This window comes from Elephas maximus, chromosome 7 (assembly GCF_024166365.1).
Source record: "Elephas maximus indicus isolate mEleMax1 chromosome 7, mEleMax1 primary haplotype, whole genome shotgun sequence".
Lineage (NCBI taxonomy): Eukaryota > Metazoa > Chordata > Mammalia > Proboscidea > Elephantidae > Elephas > Elephas maximus.
The window spans coordinates 38,755,767-38,780,784 of NC_064825.1; the positions used below are offsets into that span (position 1 = coordinate 38,755,767).

Consider the following 25,018-nt stretch of genomic DNA (forward strand, 5'->3'; position numbering starts at 1 on the left):
TGCCCTGACAGGGAGCACAACAGAGAACCCCTGAGGGAGGAGGAGATCAGTGGGATGCAGACCCCAAATTCTCATAAAAAGACCGGACTTAATGGTCGGACTGAGACTAGAGGAATCCTGCCGGTCATGGTCCCCAACCCTTCTGTTGGCCCAGGATAGGAACCATTCCCGAAGACAACTCATCAGACATGGAAGGGACTGGACAATGGGTTGGAGAGAGATGCTGATGAGGAGTGAGCTACTTGTATCAGGTGTACACTTGAGACTGTGTTGGCATCTCCTGTCTGGAGGGGAGATGGGAAGGTAGAGAAGGTTAGAACTGGAAAACAGTCAGGAAAGGAGAGACTGGAAGGAGGGAGCGGGCTGACTCATCAGGGGGAGAGTAAATGGGAGTATGTAGTAAGCTGTATATAAGTTTGTGTGTGAGAGACTGACTTGATTTGTAAACTTTCACTTAAAGCACAATAAACATTATTTAAAAAAAATACAATAAATATAATACAGTTTAAATTGTCTCCCAAGTCAGCGAGCAGATTATGGCATTATTTGTGTGTGGTGGAGAAGAACCTGTTAGGCTCTGGGTATTCATGGTTGCATGGAGATCAGGGATGACGACTCTTACTGTCTTTCTGTCCCAGCCTTTATGAAATTCCCATCCTAGTTTCATCCACCCGTTAAACTTCTCTGTTCCTACCCTGGGCTGTGGCTAAAGAAAATTCACAACAGGGTAGGTTGTCAGCCTGCAAATTCACAGTTTCCAATCTCAGGGATTGTGTGGAGGTCTAGGCACCAGATCCTTCTTCTGTGATAGACTTTTACCTCTATCTCCAAATCGTTGCCTTTCGTGTTCTTTTTGTTCTCTCTTTAACAGACAAGTTTACCCCCCCTTCATTGATTAAAAAATTAAGGCACTTTAGCTAGAGCCCCATCAGTTTTCTCCCTTTCCATTTAGAAATTCAACTCCTTCTGCCTGCAGCCATCTCCCATTGGACGAGGGTTTCTTCTTTTTGTGCAAGTCAAATTCTTCCATCTGTGCTGTTGACCCCATTCTCTCGTTTCTTCTCAGGACCTGTCTTTATCACACACACCACCCACCCCCATAGCCTCAAATATCCCATCTAGTTACTTCTTTCCCTCAGCATATTACCTCCCAAATTTCTTCCTTCTTATATAAAACTCTGTTATTGGAAAGTTGCAGTTCATGCATTGATCAAGTCAACATTTTGCAGCATATTTAGGTTCACCATACACCAGCATGCTGCCGAATGAGCATTATATCCATTTTATAGGAAGCTGTTATTCAGGTTAAATAATTGTGTGCTGGTTGAGAGCCACAGCTTTGAAGTCATTTCTAGTTGTAAAATCTTCACTACAATACTATGACAAGGTCAGATTATCTTTTAGGTAAAATATGTTACCTAAATATATGTTAGGTCTTCTATCTGTATTATTTGTAGTTATTTATCTCTGTTTCTCCCCTTGCAGAGGATATGTAGCTTCTACTTCCTTGGCAACCTGTGTAAGACTGAACTGTTGTATTGTAATTTGATCTTAAATTTCAGGCTTGAATTCTCCCTTAGGTGCACGATGCATCACTGGGCAAAAGGCACACCCAACTACGGTGCTCTCTTTCCAAAGCCAGTAACCAAACCAAAACTAAACCCATTGCGGTCGCGTCGATTCCGATTCAAAGCGACCCTATAGGACCAAGTTGAACTGCCCCATAGGGTTTCCAAGGAGCGCCTGGTGGATTTGAGCTGCCAGCCTTTTGGTTAGCAGCCATACCTCTTAACCACTACGCCACCAAGATTTCCAAAGCCAGTAACAGACCCATGCGATAAACAAACTTGCAGAAGCTTCTATCTTCTTGGGAACTTTGCTGTCCATTCTCAGTGCTTCAGGTCACACTGCTCTATGCAGCTATGTTGGATGTGGCTTCTTATCAATGGCAGAGCCAGGATGCATGTGTGCATTTATTCATTCGTTCATTATATACGTATTGGGTTTCTACTATGTGCCAGGTACTGTATTAGTTACTGGGAATTTAGCAGTGAATAAAACAGACAAAAGCCCCTGCCTTTGTGAAGCCTATTTTTAGTGGACCTATTTCATTCACTGTTGGTTTAGAGCAGCAATCTTGGATTTCAGCTGGATTTCTCTTTATTAGGAAGATTTCCATGTCTAAATCTGGGACCAGCCGATGTATCTAATTTCATCTATCTTTTCCCCTCAAAAGCTCTGTATCTTCTGCCACAAAAACAACAGTTCCTGAGTGTACCTTGCTCTGCGCAGTTCATCATAGCTTTGCACATGTTTTTTTTTTTTTTCCCTTTGCTTGAAATGCTCTTCTGTACCTCAGAAAGTTGTAGGTAGGCTTCTAGAGTCAACTCCGATTTCACTCCTCTGTGAAATCTTCCATGGTTCCCTTAGTCAGGGATAGTAACTTACTTTTTGAGCTTCCATGGCACGTTGTATGTAGAACTTAGCCACACGGTAGTGTGATTGTTTAGTAGCATGTCTATCATTTCTATTAGATATAGAACTTCTTGAGATGGAATTGTCTCCTTGTCAGTTCTCTTTCCTCATTGCCTGCCACTTAATAAGGACTCCATAAATATTTCTTAATGAATAAAAAATTTAACAGATATGATTTAGCACAATATAATTTACATATGACTGTATAGTGAAATCAAAATGTAAGCATCACATGTATATTATAAAATAAAACATACGAAATTTTAAAAAATGTTAAAAAATCTATTTGTTATTATCTCACGATGGTATGTATAGAAAAATGCACTGTCCCAACTCCAGAAACCCCTCAATGTCATTTAGAATTGTTTCTACCCTGTGAGTGTAACCAGTATCTTAGCTTCTAACAGCATAAATTTGTAACCTTTATTTTAAAAAGAAGGGTGACCAAAAAAGAAAAAAAAAAAAAAAAGGTAATGGTTACCATGTTTAAATTATTTTAAAAAGAAAAGTTTTACATAATTGACTTCTCTGAATCTCAATTTCTTCATTTTTCGTCATTTAAGAGATTGGCCTTAGTGTATAAGTTCCTTTCTTGCCCTAAAATTTTATGAATTACTTAAAACTTACGGGGGCTCTTCCACTTTACTACTTATACAACAGCGCCCTCTGATGGTGTAACATCCCCTAAAATTTATGTCCATATTTAATAATCTGTGGCACCTTATTTCCTAATTTGGGAGCTTAAGCTGTGGTCAGGTAATTCTAGTGGTACAGAGCTTGCAGAAGCCATCGCAGGTTATCGATCACATGGTGGTGCTGTCCCAGAGCTGTTTAGCCTACAGATGGTGTCAGAGTCTTCCTCTGAAGAAACACTGACCTGCCGTTTGACAGTTCATGTTATTTCTTGATTTGCTGAAATGTTTTAGGTGTCCTGTATCCAGCAGTGTAACTATTAGTAAATTGTCGTTGGTAGCTGCTGTCGAGTCAGCCGCTGACTCACGGTGACCCCATGTACAACGGGACTGGACCATTGTGATCCACGGGTTTTCACTGACTAATTTTTTGGAAGTAGATCGCCAGGCCTTTCTTCTTACTCTGCGTTAGCCTGGAAGCTCTGCTGAAACCTGTTCAACATCATAGCAACATGCAAGCCTCCACTGACTTCATTTTGCAGATTTTGGAGAAAGATACTCTAGTATCCCCTACCAAAGGTTGAAGTTTGGGGTCAGTCCTATCTGTCAAATGTAGTGTGATGTAGTGAAGAGAGACAGGACTGAGTAGGGGTTAAGTTGCTTTCTACTTATTAGCTATCTTACTTTGGGCAAGTTACCTGACCTCTGAGCATCAGAGTATCCCTTCCTATAAGACTGGTATAAGGAAAGTGACCCCAGAGGGTGACTGGCAGGATGATGAGGTGATCTGTGTAAAGCACCAGCCCCCTGCCAAGCACATAGTAGGTACTCTGTGTTATCTGCCCCCCTCCCGCCAATGACGACACACAAAAACTGTATTCAACAGATACAATATAATAAGCTTTTCTGAGTATGAACTTTATTCTTGAGCAGTTTTAAAGTTTAATTATTTTTGTCACAATAAACTTTGTTTAAAGTTTGTTCTTTGTTCTTACTCACCTACTGGTTCTCATGAATCCATTTCTCCTCCACAAGGTGGAGGGATGGAGCATCTCTTGAAATTTCCCAGACATTCTGGAAGGAACTGCTGTGTGTCACCAGAGGTGTGTTTCCTTTTTGAGGACACGCTTGTGTTGCTTTTATAATACTATTATTTATTTTCATTGTTTCGATAAACCAAACTTCAAAAATAATTAAAAGTCCCAGCTCTGCCTGACTTGTGACCTTGGCCAAGTCACTTGACCTCTCTGACCCCTTTTTTTTTCATTTCTACAACACAGATCAAATGGTTTCTGAGGCCCCTGTTGCCTTTTCATTTTGTGATTTATAAAATCTCTATTCAGGAGCACAGATACGGAAGTGGTCTGTCGAACCCAGTTTTCAACAGCAGAGGGCACCCTGCTCCCAGTGAACTAACCTGGCCATTAGCTTTGGAAGCGGTCTAGTTATATAGCCAAAAGTTGACATCCTTGATGATGAGAAGGAGCCACGTAAATTTAGAAATTACTGTTTCAGAAAGGATATCTCACTGTATGTTTCCAGCTGTTCAATACTTATGTGAAGCACTCAGAAGACAGGATATTTTGACATGCTAAGGATTCTTCCTGTAATTCTGTAAAGAGCTTCATCATCTCCCTCTACCTCATTTATTCCCTCTAAGTACTCCATGGAACCCTGGTGGTATTTTAAGTACTCAGTGGAACCCTGGTGGTACAGTGCTTAAGAGCTCAGCTGCTAACCAAAAGGCCAGCAGTTTGAATCCACCAGCTGCTCCTTGGAAACCCTGTGAGGCAGTTCTACTCTTTCTTATAGGGTCACTGTGAGTTGGAACTGACTTGTTGGCAATGGGTTTTGTTTTTGCTTAAACACCACCACCACCAAAAAAAAAAAAAAAAATGCCATTGAGTTGACTTTCACTCATGGCTACCTTATGCATGTCAAAGTAGAGCAAGTGCTTCACAGGGTTTTCAATGTCCACTTTTTCAGAAGTAGATCTCCAGGCCTTTCTTCTAAGTGCCTTAGGATAGGCTCAAACCTCCAGCCTTTTGGTTAGTAACTGAGCACTTTAATCATTTGCACCATCCAGGGAGTCCTACATGTACAAATTATTGTTGTTAGCAGCTGTCAAGTTGGCCTCTTACTCTTGGTGATCCCATATACAATGTAATTGGACTGTTGTGATCCATAGGATTTTCAATGGCTTATTTGTTGGAAGTAGATCACCAGGCCCATTTTTCCTACCCTGTATTAGTCTGGAAGCTCCACTGAAACCTGTTCAGCATGATAGCAACACCCAAGCCTCCACTGTCAGACAAGTGCTGGCTTCTCTTAAGGTTCATTGGCTGGTAATTGAAACTGGGTCTCCCGCTTGGAAGGCAAGAATTCTACCACTGAACCACTGCTGGCCCTTACATATACATACCCATATTTTCAAATTTGAAACCTTTAGACAGAATTATTGGAAGTTTTTCTCTGTGGGCTGCTTTTTTTTAAAATAATTTTTATTGTGCTTTAAGTGAAAGTTTACAAATCAAGTCAGTCTCTAACATATAAACTTATATACACCTTACTACATACTCCCATTTACTCTCCCCCTAAAGAGTCAGCCTGCTCCCTCCTTCCAGTCTCTCCTTTTGTGACCATTTTGCCAGTTTCTAACCCCCTCTGCCCTCCCATCTTCCCTCCAGACAGGAGATGCCAACATAGTCTCAAGTGTCCACCTGATACAAGTAGCTCACTCCTCATCAGCATCTCTCTCCAACCCTTTGTCCAGTCCAATCCATATCTGAAGAGTTGGCTTCTGGAATGGTTCCTGTCCTGGGGCAACAGAAGGTCTAGGGGCCACGACCACTGGGGTCCTTCCAGTCTCAGACCATTAAGTCTGGTCTTTTTATGAGAATTTGGGGTCTGCATCTCACTGTTCTCCTGCTCCCTTAGGGGTTCTCTGTTGTGCTCCCTGTCAGGGCAGTCATCGGTTGTGGCCGGGCACCATCTAGTTCTTCTGGTCTCAGGATGATGTAGTCTCTGGTTTATGTGGCCCTTTCTGTCTCTTGGGCTCATAATTACCTTGTGACCTTGTTGTTCTTCATTCTCCTTTGATCCAGGTGGGTTGAAACTCATTGATGCATCTTAGATGGCCGCTTGCTAGCGTTTAAGACCCCAGATGTGTGGGCTGCTTTTAAAGGTTACAGCAATATTTCATTTTACAGGGAGGCTAGGCTTTAATGTCAGTAGGTAAGGTGAAAATCGCTGGTAGAATCCCACAGGACAACACCTTGTTAAAGACCCTTGTACCTCCTTTCACTAAGTACCACGCAGCCAGTCTTTCCCCTTAGTTGAAACAGTGGTTTCTTCTATTGAGCTTCAAACGATGCAGTTTGATTTTATTTGGGTACCACATTTGGTGGTAATTTAAATCTTTAAACATCAGAGCCTTACTCAGCATGGTGAGATGCTCACACCATTAAAGGGAAAGAACAGCAGGTTTATGTCTCATTTGAGTGCATATACTAACTCAGTGGTTCTCCAGCTTTAGTCATTCATCAGAATCATCTGGAGGGCTTGTTAAAACGCAGATTACTGGGCTCCACCCCCCCACCCCCCCAGTTTCTGATTCGGTAGGTCTTGGAAGAAGTCAGAGAATTTGCATTTCCGACAAGTTCTCAGGTGATACTAATGCTGCTGGTCTGCAGCCTTCACAAGGAGAACCACTGTTGGCAGAACCAACACCTGCCCTGAGAGCCTGGCGCAGCACTGGGTCAGCCTGTGTTGGCTCCAGACCAGACACTGCATTCTCACTCCTGTCCCTCCAAAGCGCTGGGGAATTCAGCCCCCAAGACCCTAAAGGCTCAGTGGGGCCAGAGCTGTGAGGGTAACTCTATAAGTTCAGATAGTTGTACATGAATCTTACTGTGTCGCCAGATTTGATAATTATGTTTTAAACAGCGAGTTTATTAAGGAGAGGGTAAAAATCTAAAATATATATATATATGTTTAAAGTTCAATTTAGGCTTAAAATTATTGCGTGATTTTTATTTTTTTGACATGTTTATTAGCTTGCCTTGCAAAGTCTCACTATCTTCTGTGTTTTGTCTCTTTTCATATAGATTAAATGTTTCTTCTTTTAAATTCACTCTACTTTATCTTTTTATTGTGGTAAGTGTATATGTAACAAAACATTAGCCATTTCAACATTTTTTTACATGTGCAGTTCAGTGACATTAATTATGTTCATCATGATATGCAGTCATCACCACCGTTTCCAAAAATTTCCATTACCCTTAGCTTTACTTTTTCATGCTGAACTGTTTCCAAGTAAATTACAGACAGGATGACATTCTATCTCAAAATTGCTCAGTGTACAGCTGTAAAATTAAAAAATGTTTTCTTATGTAGCCAAAATAACATGATCACACCTAACAAAATTAACAATAAGTGTTTGGTATCATCTAATACCCAATCCGTATTCAAATTAGCCCAGTTGTCCCTAAATAACCCAATTGTCACTTAAGGCTTATTTGTTCAAACCAGGATCCAATCCAGGATCGTGCATTTCATCTGGTTACTATGTTCCTTAAGATTGATTTAATCTAAAATAACCCTTTTTCATGACATTACCATGCCATCGTCTTGTGTAATAGGCTGCCTTTGGATTTGTCTGATGGCTTCTTTAGAGTAAGTGTCTTTAACTTATGCTTCTACCTTCTGTATTTCCTAGAAACAAGACATTAGATCTACAGATTGAATTAGATACAAGTTGAACACTTTTGGCAAGAATAGTTGCACATGATGTATGCTTCGTGTACCACACGAGGAGATAGGTACCTAATCCCTGCCTGCTCCACCATTAGTGGTCACTAGATGATGTGATGACACCCTGAGCCTTCCACTGTAAAGTTATATTTTCCCTTTGTGACAAGAGAGTATTATGTATTTTATAGAATATCTGTATTACTTAGCTACCATATGAGTATCCGTTTCCCTATTATCCATTCTCCTAATACTTTTAACACCAGTTAATAATTCTTGCCCAAATCAGTAACTTCATTAGGCATTGCCAAGCTGTCATTTTTCTAGCTCTGTCATTTTTTCTGCATTCATTAGCTCACATTCTATTAAACAGAGCTCTTCCTAATCAACTGAGACCTAGTACCCTGAAATAGTTTCATTGGAAACGCAAGTTGGGAGGTCTTCGCCTTTTTATTCCTGACTTTCAAAGTAAGGACTTGGCTTAATAAAATAACTACCTTAAATGTTGGCAAATTAATTTTTTTCTTGCTTTTCTTTGATATAATTAGGTAATGGATTTTCATGAATTGAGTGTTTCAATCAACTGCAATCATTATTCTTTTTTATGTTCAAAATTGTTAAAAACTAGCCAGTGATAGTCCCTTGAAGTTGGCTCCTAAGTCTGTTAGATGTAATTCCATTAATGATTGAGCAATTCCTTGCTTCCTAGCACAGCATCTTGTAGCTTCTTTATCCCACATGTCAGTCAGCCACTTCACTTACAAGCCCTGGTTCCTTTTAGTGGGTATTAGACACCAAAATGCTGGCACTTGGAATTTCTGTTGTTACTGGCTGAGGTGACAGTATTTTCAGTGTTCTTTTTAGTTCTTGAATTTTGATGTTGGACATCTGGATGATAAAAATTCAAATACAAAGGATATCTTTGTTATTTCCAATTTAATTTTAACATTAAAAAAAAAGATAAAAAAAAAAAACACCTGTTGCCATCTAGTTGATTCTGACTCACAGTGACCCAAAAGGACAGAGTAGAACTGCCCCATAGGGTTTCCAGGGAATGCCTGGTGGATTCAAACTGCTGACCTTTTGGCCAGCAGTGTAGCTCTTAACCACTGTGCCACTAGGGTTTCCAATTTTAACATTATTGTATTTTAAAATAGCTACTTTGATATTATCATTGTACCTTTTCTCTCACAGTGAAAATCTTGATCACCAATAATAAAAACATAATTACTTGTTTACTTTATCTTAAAATATAAATAATTTCAAAATAACAATATCACTACTACCCCTAACAACAAAACCAAATGAAATTTTAAACTTTTTTGAGATTATTTTTGTAGGATAGATTAATTTTGATGGAAGAATTGATTTAATTACTTTATGTTGATTTCATTTAATTACTTTTCTTAATGTCTTTTTGTTTCGTTATTATCATAGGTTGATCATTTTGGATTTGACATTAATAAAACTTTTAAACAGCGGTACCTAATAGCCGATAAATACTGGAAGAAAGATGGTGGATCAATACTTTTCTACACTGGTAATGAAGGGGACATTATCTGGTTTTGCAATAATACGGTATGTGCAAATTTGTGAAATTCCTCTGCTGAAAAAATTTGCCTTTTAGTATGATAAACTGAAAAAGAAAGGTTTATAGTGTATATGGCCAAGCATTACTGTACTTAATTGTAAAATTCTTTATATAAAAAAGATAAACACACTAGTAACAGAAAAAAAAAATAAGCCATTCATAAAAAAATACAGATGTCCAATGAACCTGCGTATGTAACCTTAAAGTGTTATAAATTAAAATAATGAAATAGCATTTTTAGACAATCAAATTTTAAAAGATTTAAGAAAACTCTAGCTAATTTCTGGAGTGAATGAGGCTGTGGGGAAATAGAAGGGGTATCACAAAGCTATTTATAAATTCCTCATGACTTGGGAGTGGTTAAATATATTAAGGTCCAGTCATACAATGAAATACTTCCATTAATTTACAATAAGGGTTCACAAAGTTGAATGAGGAGCTATTTAAAGGAGGGAGAAGCTTGTACAAATTAGAATTATCAGCAGCACGTTTTACACACTACTTTTGGCTACTTGCATTCTGCACTAAGATTCTCACTTCATTAGGGTCGGGTGGGCTCAGGAATGTTTTCCATGGGACTCGATAGAGCCTCTTTATTCCTCCTACCTAGAAAACATTGCTATAGAAGGACATATTAATAAACAAACAATCAAAAAAAAGAGTCCATTGCCATCGAGTCAATTCCGATTTATAGGGACCCTTTTGGGTTTTATAGGACAGAGTAGAGCTGCCCCACAGGGTTTCCAAGGAGTGGCTGGTGGATTTGAACTGGTGACCTTTCGGTTAGCAGCTGAATTCTTAACCACTGCACCACCAGGGCTTAGTGGCATGGAAAGATGGTCACGATATATAGTAAGATTAAAAAAAAATACACTACAAATGCATTTTTGTTTTGTTTTTACAAAATTGGGATCCTACCGTCCCAATTGATGTTGATAGTGGCATGGTAGGATCCCAATTTTGTAAAAACAGAACAAAACATAAAACGTCACCATCAAACAAGTCTTCTTTCTATCTGTATAAGAAAAGACTGGAACAACACATACCAAAATGTTATGGATTATTTTATTAGGTTATTTTTGCTCATTTGTGTTTTCTAAATTTTCTATGAGAAGTATATATTTTTAATTTCTTCCCTGAATGCCATATTCAAAATTGAGCCCTTATATTCCCTGTCTTCTTCTTATGCTTTATTTTTCTCCATAGCACATATCACCTAACATTCCATTTATTTACTTAATTATTTTGTTTCTGGCCTATAAAACTACATAAGGGCATGGATTTGTGTGTGTTTGTTTAGTGTTGTATTCAGAGTCCAGGACTACACTAGGCATATAGTAGATACTCAATAAATATTTATTAGGTAGATGAATGAATAAAATGAAAATGCAAAATAAGAAGAAAAAAAATACAAGTTTGACAAATCACATAGGAGTGGGCAAAGGTAAAGTTGTAGCTATGTTTTAATTTATCTTTCCTGTTCTACCAGCTTTCCTACACAGTCATGTGTTGCTTAATATCCATGATGTATTCTGTGAAATAGGACATTATGTGATTTGGACGTTGTGCAAACACCATGTTATATACTTAGCACAGCCCGGCAGCACAGCTGGCAGCACCATTGCTTTGTATACAGGAGATATGAGATACACGTGCTGCGTGCAGGAAGCTGTTGTTTTACCTACATCTGGTTATGCCTGCTACATCCCGTTCTGCCATCGGGGTTTCTGAATTCTAATCTTAGGGAACTGGGGATGTTGCCCGAATGATTGTGTTTGTGAGCGTAAAAAATAATGTAGCTATTTGCTTGTTTTCTGTGTCTCAGTTTTTTCATTTGTTAAATGGGTATAATAACATTTAGTTCATAGAATTATGAAGACTAAATAAAAAAAGAAGAACTTGGTACAGTGCTGGCACATAATGTTAAATGTTAATATATTACATGGATTTTTTTTTTTTTTTAAATAAAGATATTCCTGAAATAGATGCAGGGAGTGATCAGGTGAGCCAGGCAGAGGAGGGGTTGCTTGAGCTGGTGTTAGAGGGTCTGTAGACAAATGGCAGTGAGTGAGTAGGTCCTTAAGAGAGAAAGTGTGGTTATCGAAACCATCATAGACATCAGGTTAAATTCTCCATCCTCACATGCATACGGATCTCCTAACTGTTCGTTTGTTTATGAGGACAAGAAACAACAACGGTACTAGGAATGGCAAATAGGTTTAATGTCCTGTGCTAAATTAAAAAAAAAAACAACAAAAAAAACAACCTGCTACCATTGAGTCGTTTCAGACTTCTAGTGACCCCGTAGGACAGAGTAGAACTGCCCCATAGGGTTTCCAAGGCTGTAAATCTTTATGGAAGCAGACTGCCACATTCTTCTCCTGTGAAGCAAGGAGGGTAGGGAGGGTGAACTGCTGAACTTTTGGTTAACAGTTGAGCACTTAACCAGTGCGCCACTGAGCAACCAGGGCTCCTTGTGCTAAATTTAAGTCTAATCGATGTTGACTGCCTAGAATGCTTGTGGAGAATTCTGAGGCCACAGCTGAAGTAAGTGAAAAAATGCAGTGATTGATTAATGACAAGCTGTAGGTACACAATACAGAGGCATAATCAAAGTGCCTATCTCTAAGATTGTTGTAATAATTAAAAGAATACATGTAAAGTGCTTAGAACAGGGCCTGACACAGTGTAAACACTCAATTAATATTAGCTATTTATTGTTAGCCGCTATTTAGCAAAAAAAGTATAAGTCCGCATAAGAGAGTCCAGTGTGTTTATTTGTGCTGTTTTCTCTTTTATGTTGTAAATGCCTATGAGTAGAAGGATAACCTGGATATCCTCAGCTATTGCCTATAATATTTGACACAGAGTACAACTTGATGAAAATTTGAGGACTTTTTAGACAAAATGTTGATTCTAGGGCTTTCATGTTAGGATAAGGAGAAATGGAGTAACTGATAGATGAGCAGCCTAGGCTTATTTTTAATTGTTTCACTCTAATACATTATGCAATTGGATGTGCAACAATGAAATAGGTATTATATCATTTATCTGTAGAACAAACATAAATCGCACAATTTCCTAGAGACCCCTTTTTGGTCTGGTTTAACATCCATTTCATATGGTTTGCAAAAAAAAGGGTTCAGTGACCTTGTTCACATCTTGATTTTATCCTGTGAATTTGTGAAATCTTGCTAGGGGTTCATGTGGGATGTGGCTGAGGAACTGAAAGCTATGTTGGTGTTTGCTGAACACCGATACTATGGAGAGTCCCTTCCCTTTGGTGCTAACTCATTCAAGGTAAGTATACTTTTATTTTTTTAAGTTTACAAGCTTTTTTTTAGATATAGGACATTTTCTAATTACATTCCCCACTATGAGAAAGAAATGATAGCTTTAACTTGTTCTGCTTGAACTCTTAGTAAGTTGTGCTTAATCTTTTACCCTTATATGGAATTTGAACAGATTGAGGGTTTTTTTTTTTTTTTTTTGGCTCTATTATTATCATTTCTAATATAAATCACTTCTTAACTCAGTGTGATAAGGCTAGACTTAGCCAGGTAAGTCTTAATCCATGGCTGTAGAAACAGTGCAGGGAACTTTTTATTGTTTTGAAAATGTCAGTAAAAGATTCTGTTTCATAAATTATACACTTAAATTATTGTGTCTACCACTGGAAATATATAATGAGTACTCAAATATTTGTTTCACAAGGTATTTTCAAGAAAATATAATCAATAAAATAAGGACAGAAAATCTCTATGATTCTCTGAGGCCAGCTGGTCACTTGCATTCCCTCTGGCCTTTACTTTCTCACAAGGAGCTCTGGCCTCGGCTGCAGACGCTGCACCTAATGAACTAGGAAACTTCTTCCTTCACTGAGTCACTCACGTGCTTCCCTTGTGATTCTGGCTATATCAGTTTGCCACCTGTATTGTTATTAATGTTTTTCTTTAAACAACTCACTTTTCAAGCTTAGCATTATTTTAAGCAATGAAATTGGTTAAAATCAAGGGCTTTATGTGCTAGTTATTTTTTCTAATTTACATGAAAGTAAAATGATAAGTATTAAATTGAAAATGCTGTTCTCTTACCTGATATCATCTTGCATACCACCGGCATACACATGCCATGCTTTTGGGAAATTCTAAGCTGGAAGAACTTGGGCCAATCATTTTCTAGGCTGCCTATTTTCAAAGCAGCTTTTATTTTTGTTCTCATAGGCTTATAACTAAAATAAATAAAACGTGTCCTTGTGTTACAAATAGAAAGCAGAACAATTTGCTGATATTTTGGTAGGCTTCATAGGAAATTCTATCCTTTAGTTTATTATCTTGCATGAATATCTGATTAGGGAGTTGATAGGTCCTGAAGCCATTGAGAAGGAGCTTCTTGCAGATAGGAACATAACTCCCCTCCTACCAAAACCCAGTGCCATCGAGTTGATTCCGACTCGTAGCAACCCTATAGGACAGGATAGAACTGCCCCATAGAGTTTCCAATGAGCGCCTGGTGGATTCGAACTGCTGACCTTTTGGTTAGCAGCCGTAGCACTTAAACCACTACACCACCAGGGTTTCCAACTCCCTTCCTAGGTCCTTGGAATTCATATTCTATTAGCAAAATGGGGCTAAGGAGTCTCTATGATATGCTTCTTTCCCTTCTTATGCTCACAGAATTTGTCAGTAGCATGAGAGATATTACAAATATTATGTGAGGATTGGAAAAAAAAATTGCTCTCAACTGTACATGTTGCTGTATGCTATCAAGTGGATTCCTACTCCAAACAACCCTATAAGACAGAGTAGAACTGCCCTATAAGGTTTCCTAGGCTGAAATCTTTATGCGAACAGATCACCAGGTCTTTTCTGTCACGGAGTGGCTGGTGGTTTTCAACCACTGACCTTTAGGTTATCAGCCAAGAGCTTAACCATTGTGTCACCAGGGCTCCTTCAACTGTATGTAGTGCCATGAAAACTGGGAGTAAAGAATAGTGACAGACAGTGAGAAAGGAGGTAAGAAGTCAGAAAGCACGTATTTTTGATAAGGGGTAGGCTAAGTGAGTAGGTGACGTACATAGAAAAGAGGTAAGATGGAACTGTGATTAGGAATATGCCAAATGATGAAAGGAGTCAAACAGTGGTGAGACTAAAGCATAAAGGTCAAACAGAGGATAGCCTAATATTGGCGGATAGCTGTATTACTATTACTTATCTACTGCAGCATAGCAAATTATCTCAAAATTTAGTGGCTTAAAACAGCAAAAACCGTTTACTACCTCATAGCTTCTGTGGATCAGGTATTAGGAGTAGGATAACTGAATGGTTCTGTCTCAGAGGGTCTCATGAGGTTAAAATGTTGGCCGGCACTGCAGTCATCTGAAGGCTTGATTGGGGTTGGAGGATCCACTTTGAAGGTGGCTCACTCACGTGAGTGACTAATTAATACCTGATGTTGGCAAGAGGCCTCAGTTCCTCTCCTCCTGGGCTTCTCTAAAGACCTACTTGAGTGTCCCCGTGACTAGCTTCCTCAAAGTTGGCAGACCAGGAGAACAAGATGGAAGCTACAATGCTTTTTTATGACCTAATTTTGGAAGTCACACACTAGCACTTCTGCCATGTTTTGTTTGTTAGAACCAAGGCACTAAGTCCAGCCTAAGTTCAAAGGGAAGAGAATTAGGTTTCACCCTTTGATGGGAGGAGTGTCAAGAGTTTGTGGACTTATTTTAAAAACAGCTCGTTAGCCTTTTTCTGCTCAGGAGGTCAGTGTTTGAGTTCTACTTGGTAATTGCCCTAGGCAGAGAGCTAGATGGTCATGGAACTTATTTTGGGAGTTTCCCTTCCCTCAGGAATCAATGTTTTAAGCTACCTGACAGCCTATGCCTGAAAATAGTTGCTCTGTGTGGTTTTTTCCCCCCAATCTCATAGCTGATTTTGTCAAGCAGGCTAGTTTGTTTCACATTGTTGGTATGGCAGATGTAATACGTAATCTTTTGGATAATATAGGATGAGTTATTTTTACTGAATCCTTACCTCAGTTTTCCGCAGGATTTAGTTTACCTCTGCATATCTATTAGCCATTTTAAATGTATCAAGGTCTGAAATAAGAGCGTGATATAACAGTTGTTCTATTTAGTTTGGATTTTTTTCACTATATCACATTGCTGTTACATGTTATTTGTTTCTATAGCCTCAACAAGGTCTTTAGTAAATACTATTTAGTAGAAATTATATTTGAATGCAAGATACATTATGTTCTTAAACTTAAAACCATCTTTTCATGAGCTGTTTAAATCGACACTGCTACTGCTTTGACTGGATGTATCAGCTCCATTGCCTGGAAATTCTATTTGGAGAAAAGCTTATCTGACTCTGGCTCTTTCCTGGATCCATGCTATGCTAAGCTGCTATTATGTGCACGCTTATACCCATGTTCTTTGTTATTTTTCTTTAGGATTCCAGACACTTGAATTTTCTGACATCAGAACAAGCTCTGGCTGATTTTGCCAAGTTAATCAAACACTTGAAACAAACAATCCCAGGAGCTGAAAATCAACCTGTCATTGCAGTAGGGGGCTCTTACGGTGGCATGCTTGCAGCGTGGTTCAGGATGAAATATCCTCATTTAGTGGTTGGGTAAGTGTGTTTATGTTGGACATGAGCACTTCTTAATGATTGTCAAAACAAACTTAGATATTCATTTCAGGTAAAACATTTTCCGTTATATTGTACTGAAATTTCTAGTTTCTATCTCATCAATAAAAAAAACCCAGTGCCACTGAGTTGATTCCGACTCATAGTGACCCTATAGGACAGTAGGTATGTGATTTTTATCACCAGTTTTTTCAATCTCAGTTTCAATCTTAAAACTTGAATTAGGTGAGTTACAATTTTTTTTGCTTTTCTCCTTCCTTGTTTTCCTTACCATTTAGCGCTCTTGCAGCCTCTGCTCCTATCTGGCAGTTTGAAGATTTGGTACCTTGTGGTATATTTATGGAGATTGTAACTAGAGATTTTAAGAAAAGTGGCCCAAATTGTTCAGAGAGCATCCGGAGATCCTGGAATGTCATTAATCGACTTGCAACTACAAGTAAGTTTTAGTTAGGAGGGCAGAATTGTGTTTTTTTTTTTTTCCTGGTTTCTTACTTTTCACTTCTTAAATTCAACACTTCTTACATTTTAAGTAAGCTTTTATTCAAGTATAACATGCATACAGAAAAGTACAAATATCAGAAGGTACAGCTTGATGAATTTTTACAAAGCGAATACGTAGTGTAACTAGTATCCAGGTCAAGAGAGAGCAAGCATATCGGCATCTCAGAGATCCTCTCGCGCCCTTTCCAGTCACTCCCTCCACATCTGCCAGACTCATCACTGTCCTCACTTCTAGAAACATAGATTAATTTTGCCTGTTGTTGAATTTTTTGGTAATTAAAATCATGTTGTATATATATTTTGTGTCTGCCATCTTTTGGTCAATACTATATTTGTTAAGATTCATCCATTTGTTTTATTTAGTTTTAGTTTATGCATTGTCACTGCTATAGTGTTCCATGAAATGAACATACTGAGTTTATTTCTACTGTCCATTCTGTAGCATTGCAGCTGTGTCAGGTTTTGGCCACTATTCATAGTGCTACTATAAATGTGTTCATACATGTCTAACCCTTTGCCATTGAGTCAATTCCGACTCATAACGACTCTGTAGGACAGAACAGAACTGTCCCATAGAGTTCCAAGGCTGTAACCTTTGTAGAAGCAAACTACCACATCTTTCACCTGGGCAGGTATGTAGTGGTATGATATTATGCTTTAAATTTGCATTTGCCTGATTACTAATGAAGTTGAATACTTTTTCATATATTAATTTGGCCCATTTAAAAAAATAGTGTTGTTTGCCTCTAGCTTATTGATTGTATCAATTCTTTATATATTCTGGGTACCCATATGTATTTTTTTTTAATTATAATTGAAAATAGTATCTCAACAAAACGAGGAATAATTCAGAATACTAACTCTGGTAAGATCCCTGACTCGTCTATTGTGAGATTATCCAGTTGCTCGAATAATATTTTACCAAATATTGAAGAAGCATCTTGGACAAATGGAAGACTGACTTTTCTAAAATGCCAAGTGAAGAATAAATGGTCTATAATGCCCTCTGTTGACTAGTACTTTTTAGAAGAAGTATATTCCAACAATGTGATTCTGTTCTCAGGCAGTGGTTTGCAGTGGCTTTCTGAGGCCCTTCACTTATGCAGCCCACTGACAGATTTTCAGGACTTCCGAATGTTGAAAGACTGGATCTCTGAAACCTGGGTGAACCTGGCAATGGTGGACTACCCTTACGAGTGTAACTTTTTACAGCCTTTGCCTGCTTGGCCTATTAAGGTAACATGAAGCCCTTTTCATCTTTTTTTATAACACACTTCTCATTTTTTTCATGTGCATTCTCTGCTTTTAGCACCAGAGAAAGGCCCGGGCATGGGGGCTTTGGAGTTAGTCAAACTTGGGCTGGGACCCTGGGCTCTGCCATTTTCTAATTTTGCATCCTTGGGTATTTACCTAACTTTTCTCAGTTTCCTCATTTGAAAACTTGAGATAAAATGCTTAAATTACAGAGTTGTTTTTTATAGATTAGAAATAAGAATTATAGTTGCTATTAATGACATATAATACTATGTTTATGTGCCATGTCCTATGCATGCGTAATTTATATGTAAAACACCCAGAGTTATGCCAGTACATGCCAGTGCTTAGTAAACGGCAGCCGTTATCGTAGTCATGTGATTTAGTCAACTGCTAAAGCATCCGAAGTGCTATGCACAATGTGGAAGAGTGATCCCCACATAGGACGGTGGAGTGGAAAGAGTACCAACTTGCATTCTGAAGGTGGGGGTCCACAACTGCCACTTACCAGCTAGCTGTATGATTTTGGACAAGGTGCTCTTCTTCCATGAGCCTCAGAGTCTTCCTCTGTGGAATAGTTTAACAATACTTACATACCTGATAGGGTTGTGGTGAGGATCAAACATAATTTTAGATACGAAAGTACTCTGGAAAGTACAAAGAACTATACATTTTAAGGTTGTTTTCATGTGAAAATGCCTTATTGTATATGCTTTTTAGAAGTGCTCCTTTGGAGAGAACGTTCCTTTTAGCTTTAAAACACAAAAGTCTGATCAAGTGATGGTTAATAAGTTTAGAGAATATAACTGGCACTGCATGGGTGCTAGAAATGAAAATAGAATTAGTAATACAAGAGCTAGGTTACAAGAGCACTTTTAATTTAACTGTCCCTTTTTTTTTTTTTTGAACTATTAAATGCACACCTTGTTAGAAACTTTGTAACCAAATGGAACAAGTCTATTTGTCATTAGAGTAATTTTTCTTCATCTAAAAAGGAGAATGACCTGTGAGTGTCTTGTACATAGCAGACTGGAAAAAGTGTATATTGAATTAAATTGATCCAAAGAAAATTCTTAAAAAGAGCAGACTTCTCTCATGTTAAGAAAATCTGAGTCAAAATAATGGGGAGACCCTAAATCTAAACCAATTAGTCTCCTTAAATGTCTATGTGCTAATAATGCCTTATCCTTCTATTTTATTATTCACAAAGCACTTTCATATATGTGACCTCATTTATTCCTAATAAAAATACTGTGGGGGAAGAAAGGTATAATCTCAATTTTACAGAAGGGAAATTAAGCTCAACTAAGACATGGTGGAAATGGGATTTGTACTTGGGTCTGCCATTTCCCAGAGCCTATGATCTTCCACTGGATTAGGAGGAGACTTGACAGATGATTTGGGTAGGTCATCTCTCACAATGTGACACCTATCAGATTTAAGTCTGTGCTCTAGCTGTGTCGGCACTGGGTTTTACTGGGGCTAGCTGTGTACAAAGTGAGAATTATATTTGCATCTTTATTCCCATTTAGGGAGCAAATGAGTTGTCAGATGGTGAATTCCCTTATTATTTAGAACAGGCATTGGCAAACTTTTTCTGTAAAGGGCTAGATAATAAATATTTTAGGCTTTGTGGGCCAGTAGTCTCTGTCGCTCTGCAGCTGTAATGTGAAAGCAGCCATGGACACCACATAAACACATGATTGGAGCAGCGTTTCAATAATGCTGTCTTTATAAAAACAGGCAGTGGCCTGGATTTGGCCTGGGGCTGTAGTTTGCCACTCCCTGATCTAGAAAAAGATTCAGAGGTATACAGCTTTTTAGGGTTAATTGGTTTATCGTGATTTGGAACAGTGAGCAATCTATAGTTTCCTCCCCAGTTCTTCAAGTTCCTCTTGAGATATTTTGCTGTTGAGTCTTAAGTGTAAATAAATACTCTCTCTAAATAAATAAAATTTCTGTCCTGAATAATCACTCCAAGCCAGTGGGGTATACCTCAAATATTTTGTCATCCGTTTTTGATTTAGCACAATCCTTCTTTTATCTTTTACATATATTCATTTCAAAAGCTTATCTTCAAGGCAAGATAACATAGTGTCTTTGTCCCACCAAACCAAAAACTCATTGCTGATGAGTTGATTCCAACTGATAGCAACCCTATAGGACAGAGCAGAACTGCCCCATAGGGTTTCAAAGGAGCAGCTGGTAGATTCGAACTGCTGACCTTTTTGGTTAGCAGCTGAACTCTTTTGTCCCACAGTCACCTCTTATTTCTTTTATCCAGAACTGGTTCTTTTCGCTTTCTTCAGTTATTTCTTGTAGACTTTATCCTTTCTCTTAACATATTAAGGAATTCTTCACCACTTGTGATACACTCATGATTCTATTCCTGCCTCCACCTCACCAGAAGTAATCTCCACTCTTTGCCTCTTGCTTGAGAAACTTCCTATTGCCTCTGTCTAGTTCCAATTTTATCCTTTAGTTAACCGTCTGATTTTCAGAATTTTTCCACTAATGTCTTCCTTGCAAACTTTTAGCTTTGGATCACTTTCTTTCACTGTTCATTCTGTTTCTCCTTTCTTGACCCCCTCTCTGTTCTCCCAACCCACTAATCCCTGGAACACTACCCAGTTGGGGACCGCTCTTTCACTTGGATAGTTCCATTTAACCAGGACTCCTCCTCCCTCTGATACACTTCCTCCTTTTTAAAGGGCTGACAAACAGCCGTCCTTTTCTGAGCCTGTGACTCAGGCTTTAGGATGGTGAGATAATATGTTGCAGTTGGGTTATGAAAAAAAGCAGGTGAATTCCAATTCTGACTGGACCATGTACAATTCTGAGGATACATAGGCAGCGACTAAATGCCATTTTCCATGTCAACTCAAGTATCGTTCTTTTTAATTTGCCTTTGGACTTTGCACACTGAGACTCCATTTGCTTTTGTTTACTGTTAACAGAAGCAGCAACATTCATGCAGAAATAATCATGGACTTGGCTGATAGAATACAAGGAAGAAGAGAAAAGGAAAATAGAAAACCCCTCTGTCATCTGACTGTTCTGTCAGCATAAAAACTCTTTCAAATCTGGATTTCTCAGCTGAAAGAGCAGCTTTAAAGGATACTGTAGTTTGTTTATTTTGGAATCATTTTTTAGCTGATAACTCACCAAATCTTTTAGCTTAGCCTTCTGAGCATGCAGATAGATACAGTGAAATAATAAGACATAAAATGGAAAATCTCTTCCGTTTGTCTTGGTGTTTGATAATGTATTCGACCTCTCTGGGTGGTTTAAGCGGGTTAGGTGCATTCTATGAAAAGGGAGCTTTTAATGACAAAACTAATGTGATTATCTGAGTGAGTGTGAGAGGGGTATTGAAGCCTTAGAGAAAGAAAATCTGTTAGAAAAGCTGAATGTATCTGCTTAATCCTTTCTCTAATGTGGATGGACCATACTCACTGAGAGGAGATTGGTCTTTTTTTTTTTTTAAACTTATTTTCTTTTCTTCCTCTTTTAAAACATTTTTTGCCCCCTTCTTTTTCATTCTCTTATTCAAATGCTTATTGGCAGAGACAGAGACACTTAAAGCTTTTAAACAAATCATTATCTTTACTTTCTCTGGTGTACTTGGGGTCAAAGGGCAGAATCTAAATATTTGGGTACAGAGCTGATTAGCTTGGTACTAAGGCTGAAATATTCTCTTTGCTCCACTATGTGTACACATTTTAAAACCAGAATTATTAAAGTGAACTTATAATGCTCTTTTTAAATTTTTCCTGAATCTTCACCTTAGTTCTGGGAAGTGGAAGGTGAATGAAGTCTGTACATTTTTAATGTTCATTCTTGAGCCTTATATTACTCTACTGTCTTATAGTTTTTTCTCCTGTTGTTAATTAAAAAGTTTTTGGAATTTTATATTGCTGCAGAATCCCTTCCAAGTTTTTACCTAAAACAAATAAACTTAGAAATTATAAAGGCAATCTAAGAATCAAAAAGCATTTGTTTAAAAAATTTGGCATGAAACTGTAGGTATATTTAAGTACTCATTGTGTTGCATTTCTCTTATAGTATAACTTGCAAAGTTGGGTTTGTGTAGTCTAGAGGTTATGAATGCAAGCTCCAGAATCAGACTGCATTTGAATCCCAGCTCTGCCACTTCTCCCATCTGGGGCTTTGGGCAAGTTCCTTAACCTCTCTGTGCCTTAGTTTTCTCATCTGCAAAATGGGAGATAGTACTAATTGTAATGGTTGTTAGGAGTTGCTAAGAGGATTTAATAGGACTTGTTTGCTATGAGTCAGAATCCACAGGACAGCAATGGGTTTCATTTTTTTTTTGGTGTACAGTAGGAGCCCTGGTCGCACAGTGCTTAAGACCTAAGGCTGCTAACCAAAAGGTCAGCAGTTCCAATTCACCAGCTGCTCCTTGGAAACCCTATGGAGTAGTTCTACTCTGTCCTAATAGTGTTGTTCTGAGTGGGAATCAACTTATGACAGCAACAGGTTTGGTTTGGTTGTTGTACAGTAAGTGCTGTATTAATGCTAATTGTTATATAATCATTATTGCAGAAACCCTGGTGGCGTAGTGGTTAAGTGCTACGGCTGCTAACCAAAGGGTTGGCAGTTCGAATCCGCCAGGTGCTTCTTGGAAACTATGGGGCAGTTCTACACTGTCCTGTAGGGTCGCTAATGATCATTATTGTTGTTATTATAATATCAAGGAGGCAGATTTTTAAATCAGGGCTCCGTGGTCAAAGTCTGGGTTCAGAACTTATATTCACAATTTTTTAATTGAGTATCTGTAGCCAAACCTCCCTGAGCTTGTTTTCTCCTCTGTGAAAGGGGAATGCTCATTATATGTCACTTCCTAAGTTGTTGTCGAGAAAGTACCTGGCTTCAAGGAGCATTCAGTAGTTGTACTAGGAGCCTCAGCAGCTCCAGCTGCCCCCATATCAGTGCATTTATGGCATAAGTAGGAATGGTATGCCTATTTCTGGTGCCAGCAAAATAAATAGAAAGTACAGAGCAGGGGCTACCTGACTGTTGAGTATTTTGGAAGAAGGTAGTTGTCAGACTCTTTCCTTGTTCTCTGATTAGATCACAGCCCCTAAGTCAGCAATCTACAGGCCACAGGCTTGACCTCATCAAGTAGATAACATCTGCAAGTTGAAAGGGTTAGCCTGAAGTGAGCATAAGGTTGAACTAAAATTGCTGATCTTTTACTCTATTTGACTTGTGTTGTTGTTGTTAGGTGCCTTTGAGTTGGTTCCAACTCATAGTAACCCTGGGTGTAACAGAACAAAACACTGCCTGGTCCTGCGCCATCCTTGCAATTGTTATGTGTGAGCCCATTGTTGCAGTCACTGTGTTAGTCCATCTCGTTGAAGGCCTTCCTCTTTTTCATTGACCCTCTACTTTACCAAGCATGATGTCCTTCTCCAGGAACTGGTCCCTCCTGATAGCATGCCCAAAGTATGTGAGAGGAAGCCTTGCCATCCTTGCTTCTGGCAGTAGTTCTTCCAAGACAGATTTGTTCATTCTTCTGGCAGTCCATGGTATATTAAGTATTCTTCACCAGTACCATAATTCAAAGGCATCAATTCTTCTTCAGTCTTCCCTATTCATTGTCCAGCTTTCACATGCATATGAGGCAATTAAAAACACCATGGCTTGGGTCAGGTGCCCCTTAGTCCTTAAAGTGACATCTTTGCTTTTTAACACTTTGAAGAGGTCTTTTGCAGCAGATTTGCCCAATGCAATGTGTCATTTGATTTCTTGACTCCTGCTTCCATGGGCATTGATTGTGGATCCAAGTAAAATGAAATCCTTGACAGCTTCAGTCTTTTCTCCATTTACCATGATGTTGTTTTTTTGGTCCAGTTGTGAGGATTTTTGTTTATGTTAAGGTGTAATCCATACTGAAGGCTCTAGTCTTTGATCTTCCTCAATAAGTGCTTCAAGTTCCCTTCACTTTCAGCAAGCCAGATTGTGTCATCTGCATAATGCAGGTTGCTAATTAGTCTTCCTCTAATCCTGATGCCGCATTCTTCTTCATATAGTCCAGTTCTCTGATTATTTGCTCAGAATACAGATTGAATAAGTATGGTGAAAGGATACAACCCTGACATACACTTTTTCTGATTTTAAACCAGGCAGTAACCCCTTGCTCTGTTCGAAGGACTGCCTCTTGATCTACGTACAGATTCCACATGAGCACAATGAAGTGTTCTGGAGTTTCCATTTTTCACAATGTTATCCAGAATTTGTTATGATCCACACAGTCGAATGCCTTGCATGGTCATAAAACACAGGTAAACTTTTTTCTGGTATTCTCTGCTTTCAGCCAGGATCCATCTAACATCAGCAGTGGTATCCCTGGTTCCGTGTCTTCTGAATCCAGCTTGAATTTCTGGCAGATCCCTGTCAGTATACTACTGCAACAACTTTTGAATGTTCTTCAACAAAATTTTACTTGCATATGATACTAATGATATTGTTTGAGAATTTCTACATTCTGTTGGATCACCTTTCTCTGGAATGGGTACAAATAGAGACCTCTTCCAGTCAGCTGGGCAGGTAACTGTCTTCCAGATTTCTTGGCATAGATGAACGAGTGCTTCCAGTGCTGTATCCATTTGTTGAAACATCTCAATTTTTATTCCGTTAGTTCCTGGAGCCTTGTTTTTTGCCAATGCCTTCAGTGCAGCTTGGACTTTTTCCCTTCAGTACCATGGGTTCTTGATTATATGCAACCTCCTGAAGTGGTTGAATGTTGACCAATTCTTCTTGGTACAGTGACTCTTTGTATTCCTTCCATCTTCTTTTGATGCTTCCTACGTCATTTAGTATTTTCCCTGTAGAATTCTTCAGTATTGTAACTCGAGGCTTGAATTTTTTCTTCAGTTCTTTCAGCTTGAGAAATGCCAAGCACATTCTTCCCTTTTGGTTTTCTAACACCAGGTTTGTGCACATCTCATTATAATGCTCTACTTTGTCTTTTTGAACTACCCTTCGAAACCTTCTGTTCAGCTTTTACTTCATCATTTCTTCCATTTGCTTTAGTTGCTCTGTGTTCAAGAGTAAGTTTTAGGGTCTATTCTTCTTTTTTTTTTTCCCTTATAAGAACTCTTCATTTGTTTATTTTTATTGTACTTTAGATGAAGGTTTAC

The 25,018-nt window shown here is 38.5% G+C and overlaps 1 protein-coding gene across 3 annotated transcripts in view; it reads left to right on the top strand.

The window, feature by feature from the left end:
• Positions 1 to 25,018, top strand: part of PRCP (prolylcarboxypeptidase) — a 103,058-nt gene that overhangs the window by 56,886 nt on the left and 21,154 nt on the right. For 2 of the 3 annotated variants that reach the window (XM_049889640.1, XM_049889641.1), the window contains exons 2-6: positions 9,294 to 9,434; positions 12,646 to 12,747; positions 15,901 to 16,082; positions 16,379 to 16,536; positions 17,665 to 17,837. In XM_049889640.1, the coding sequence (XP_049745597.1) occupies positions 9,294 to 9,434; positions 12,646 to 12,747; positions 15,901 to 16,082; positions 16,379 to 16,536; positions 17,665 to 17,837 (756 nt within the window). The remainder of the gene's footprint in view (positions 1 to 9,293; positions 9,435 to 12,645; positions 12,748 to 15,900; positions 16,083 to 16,378; positions 16,537 to 17,664; positions 17,838 to 25,018) is intronic. The other variant, XM_049889642.1, reaches the window with a different exon arrangement.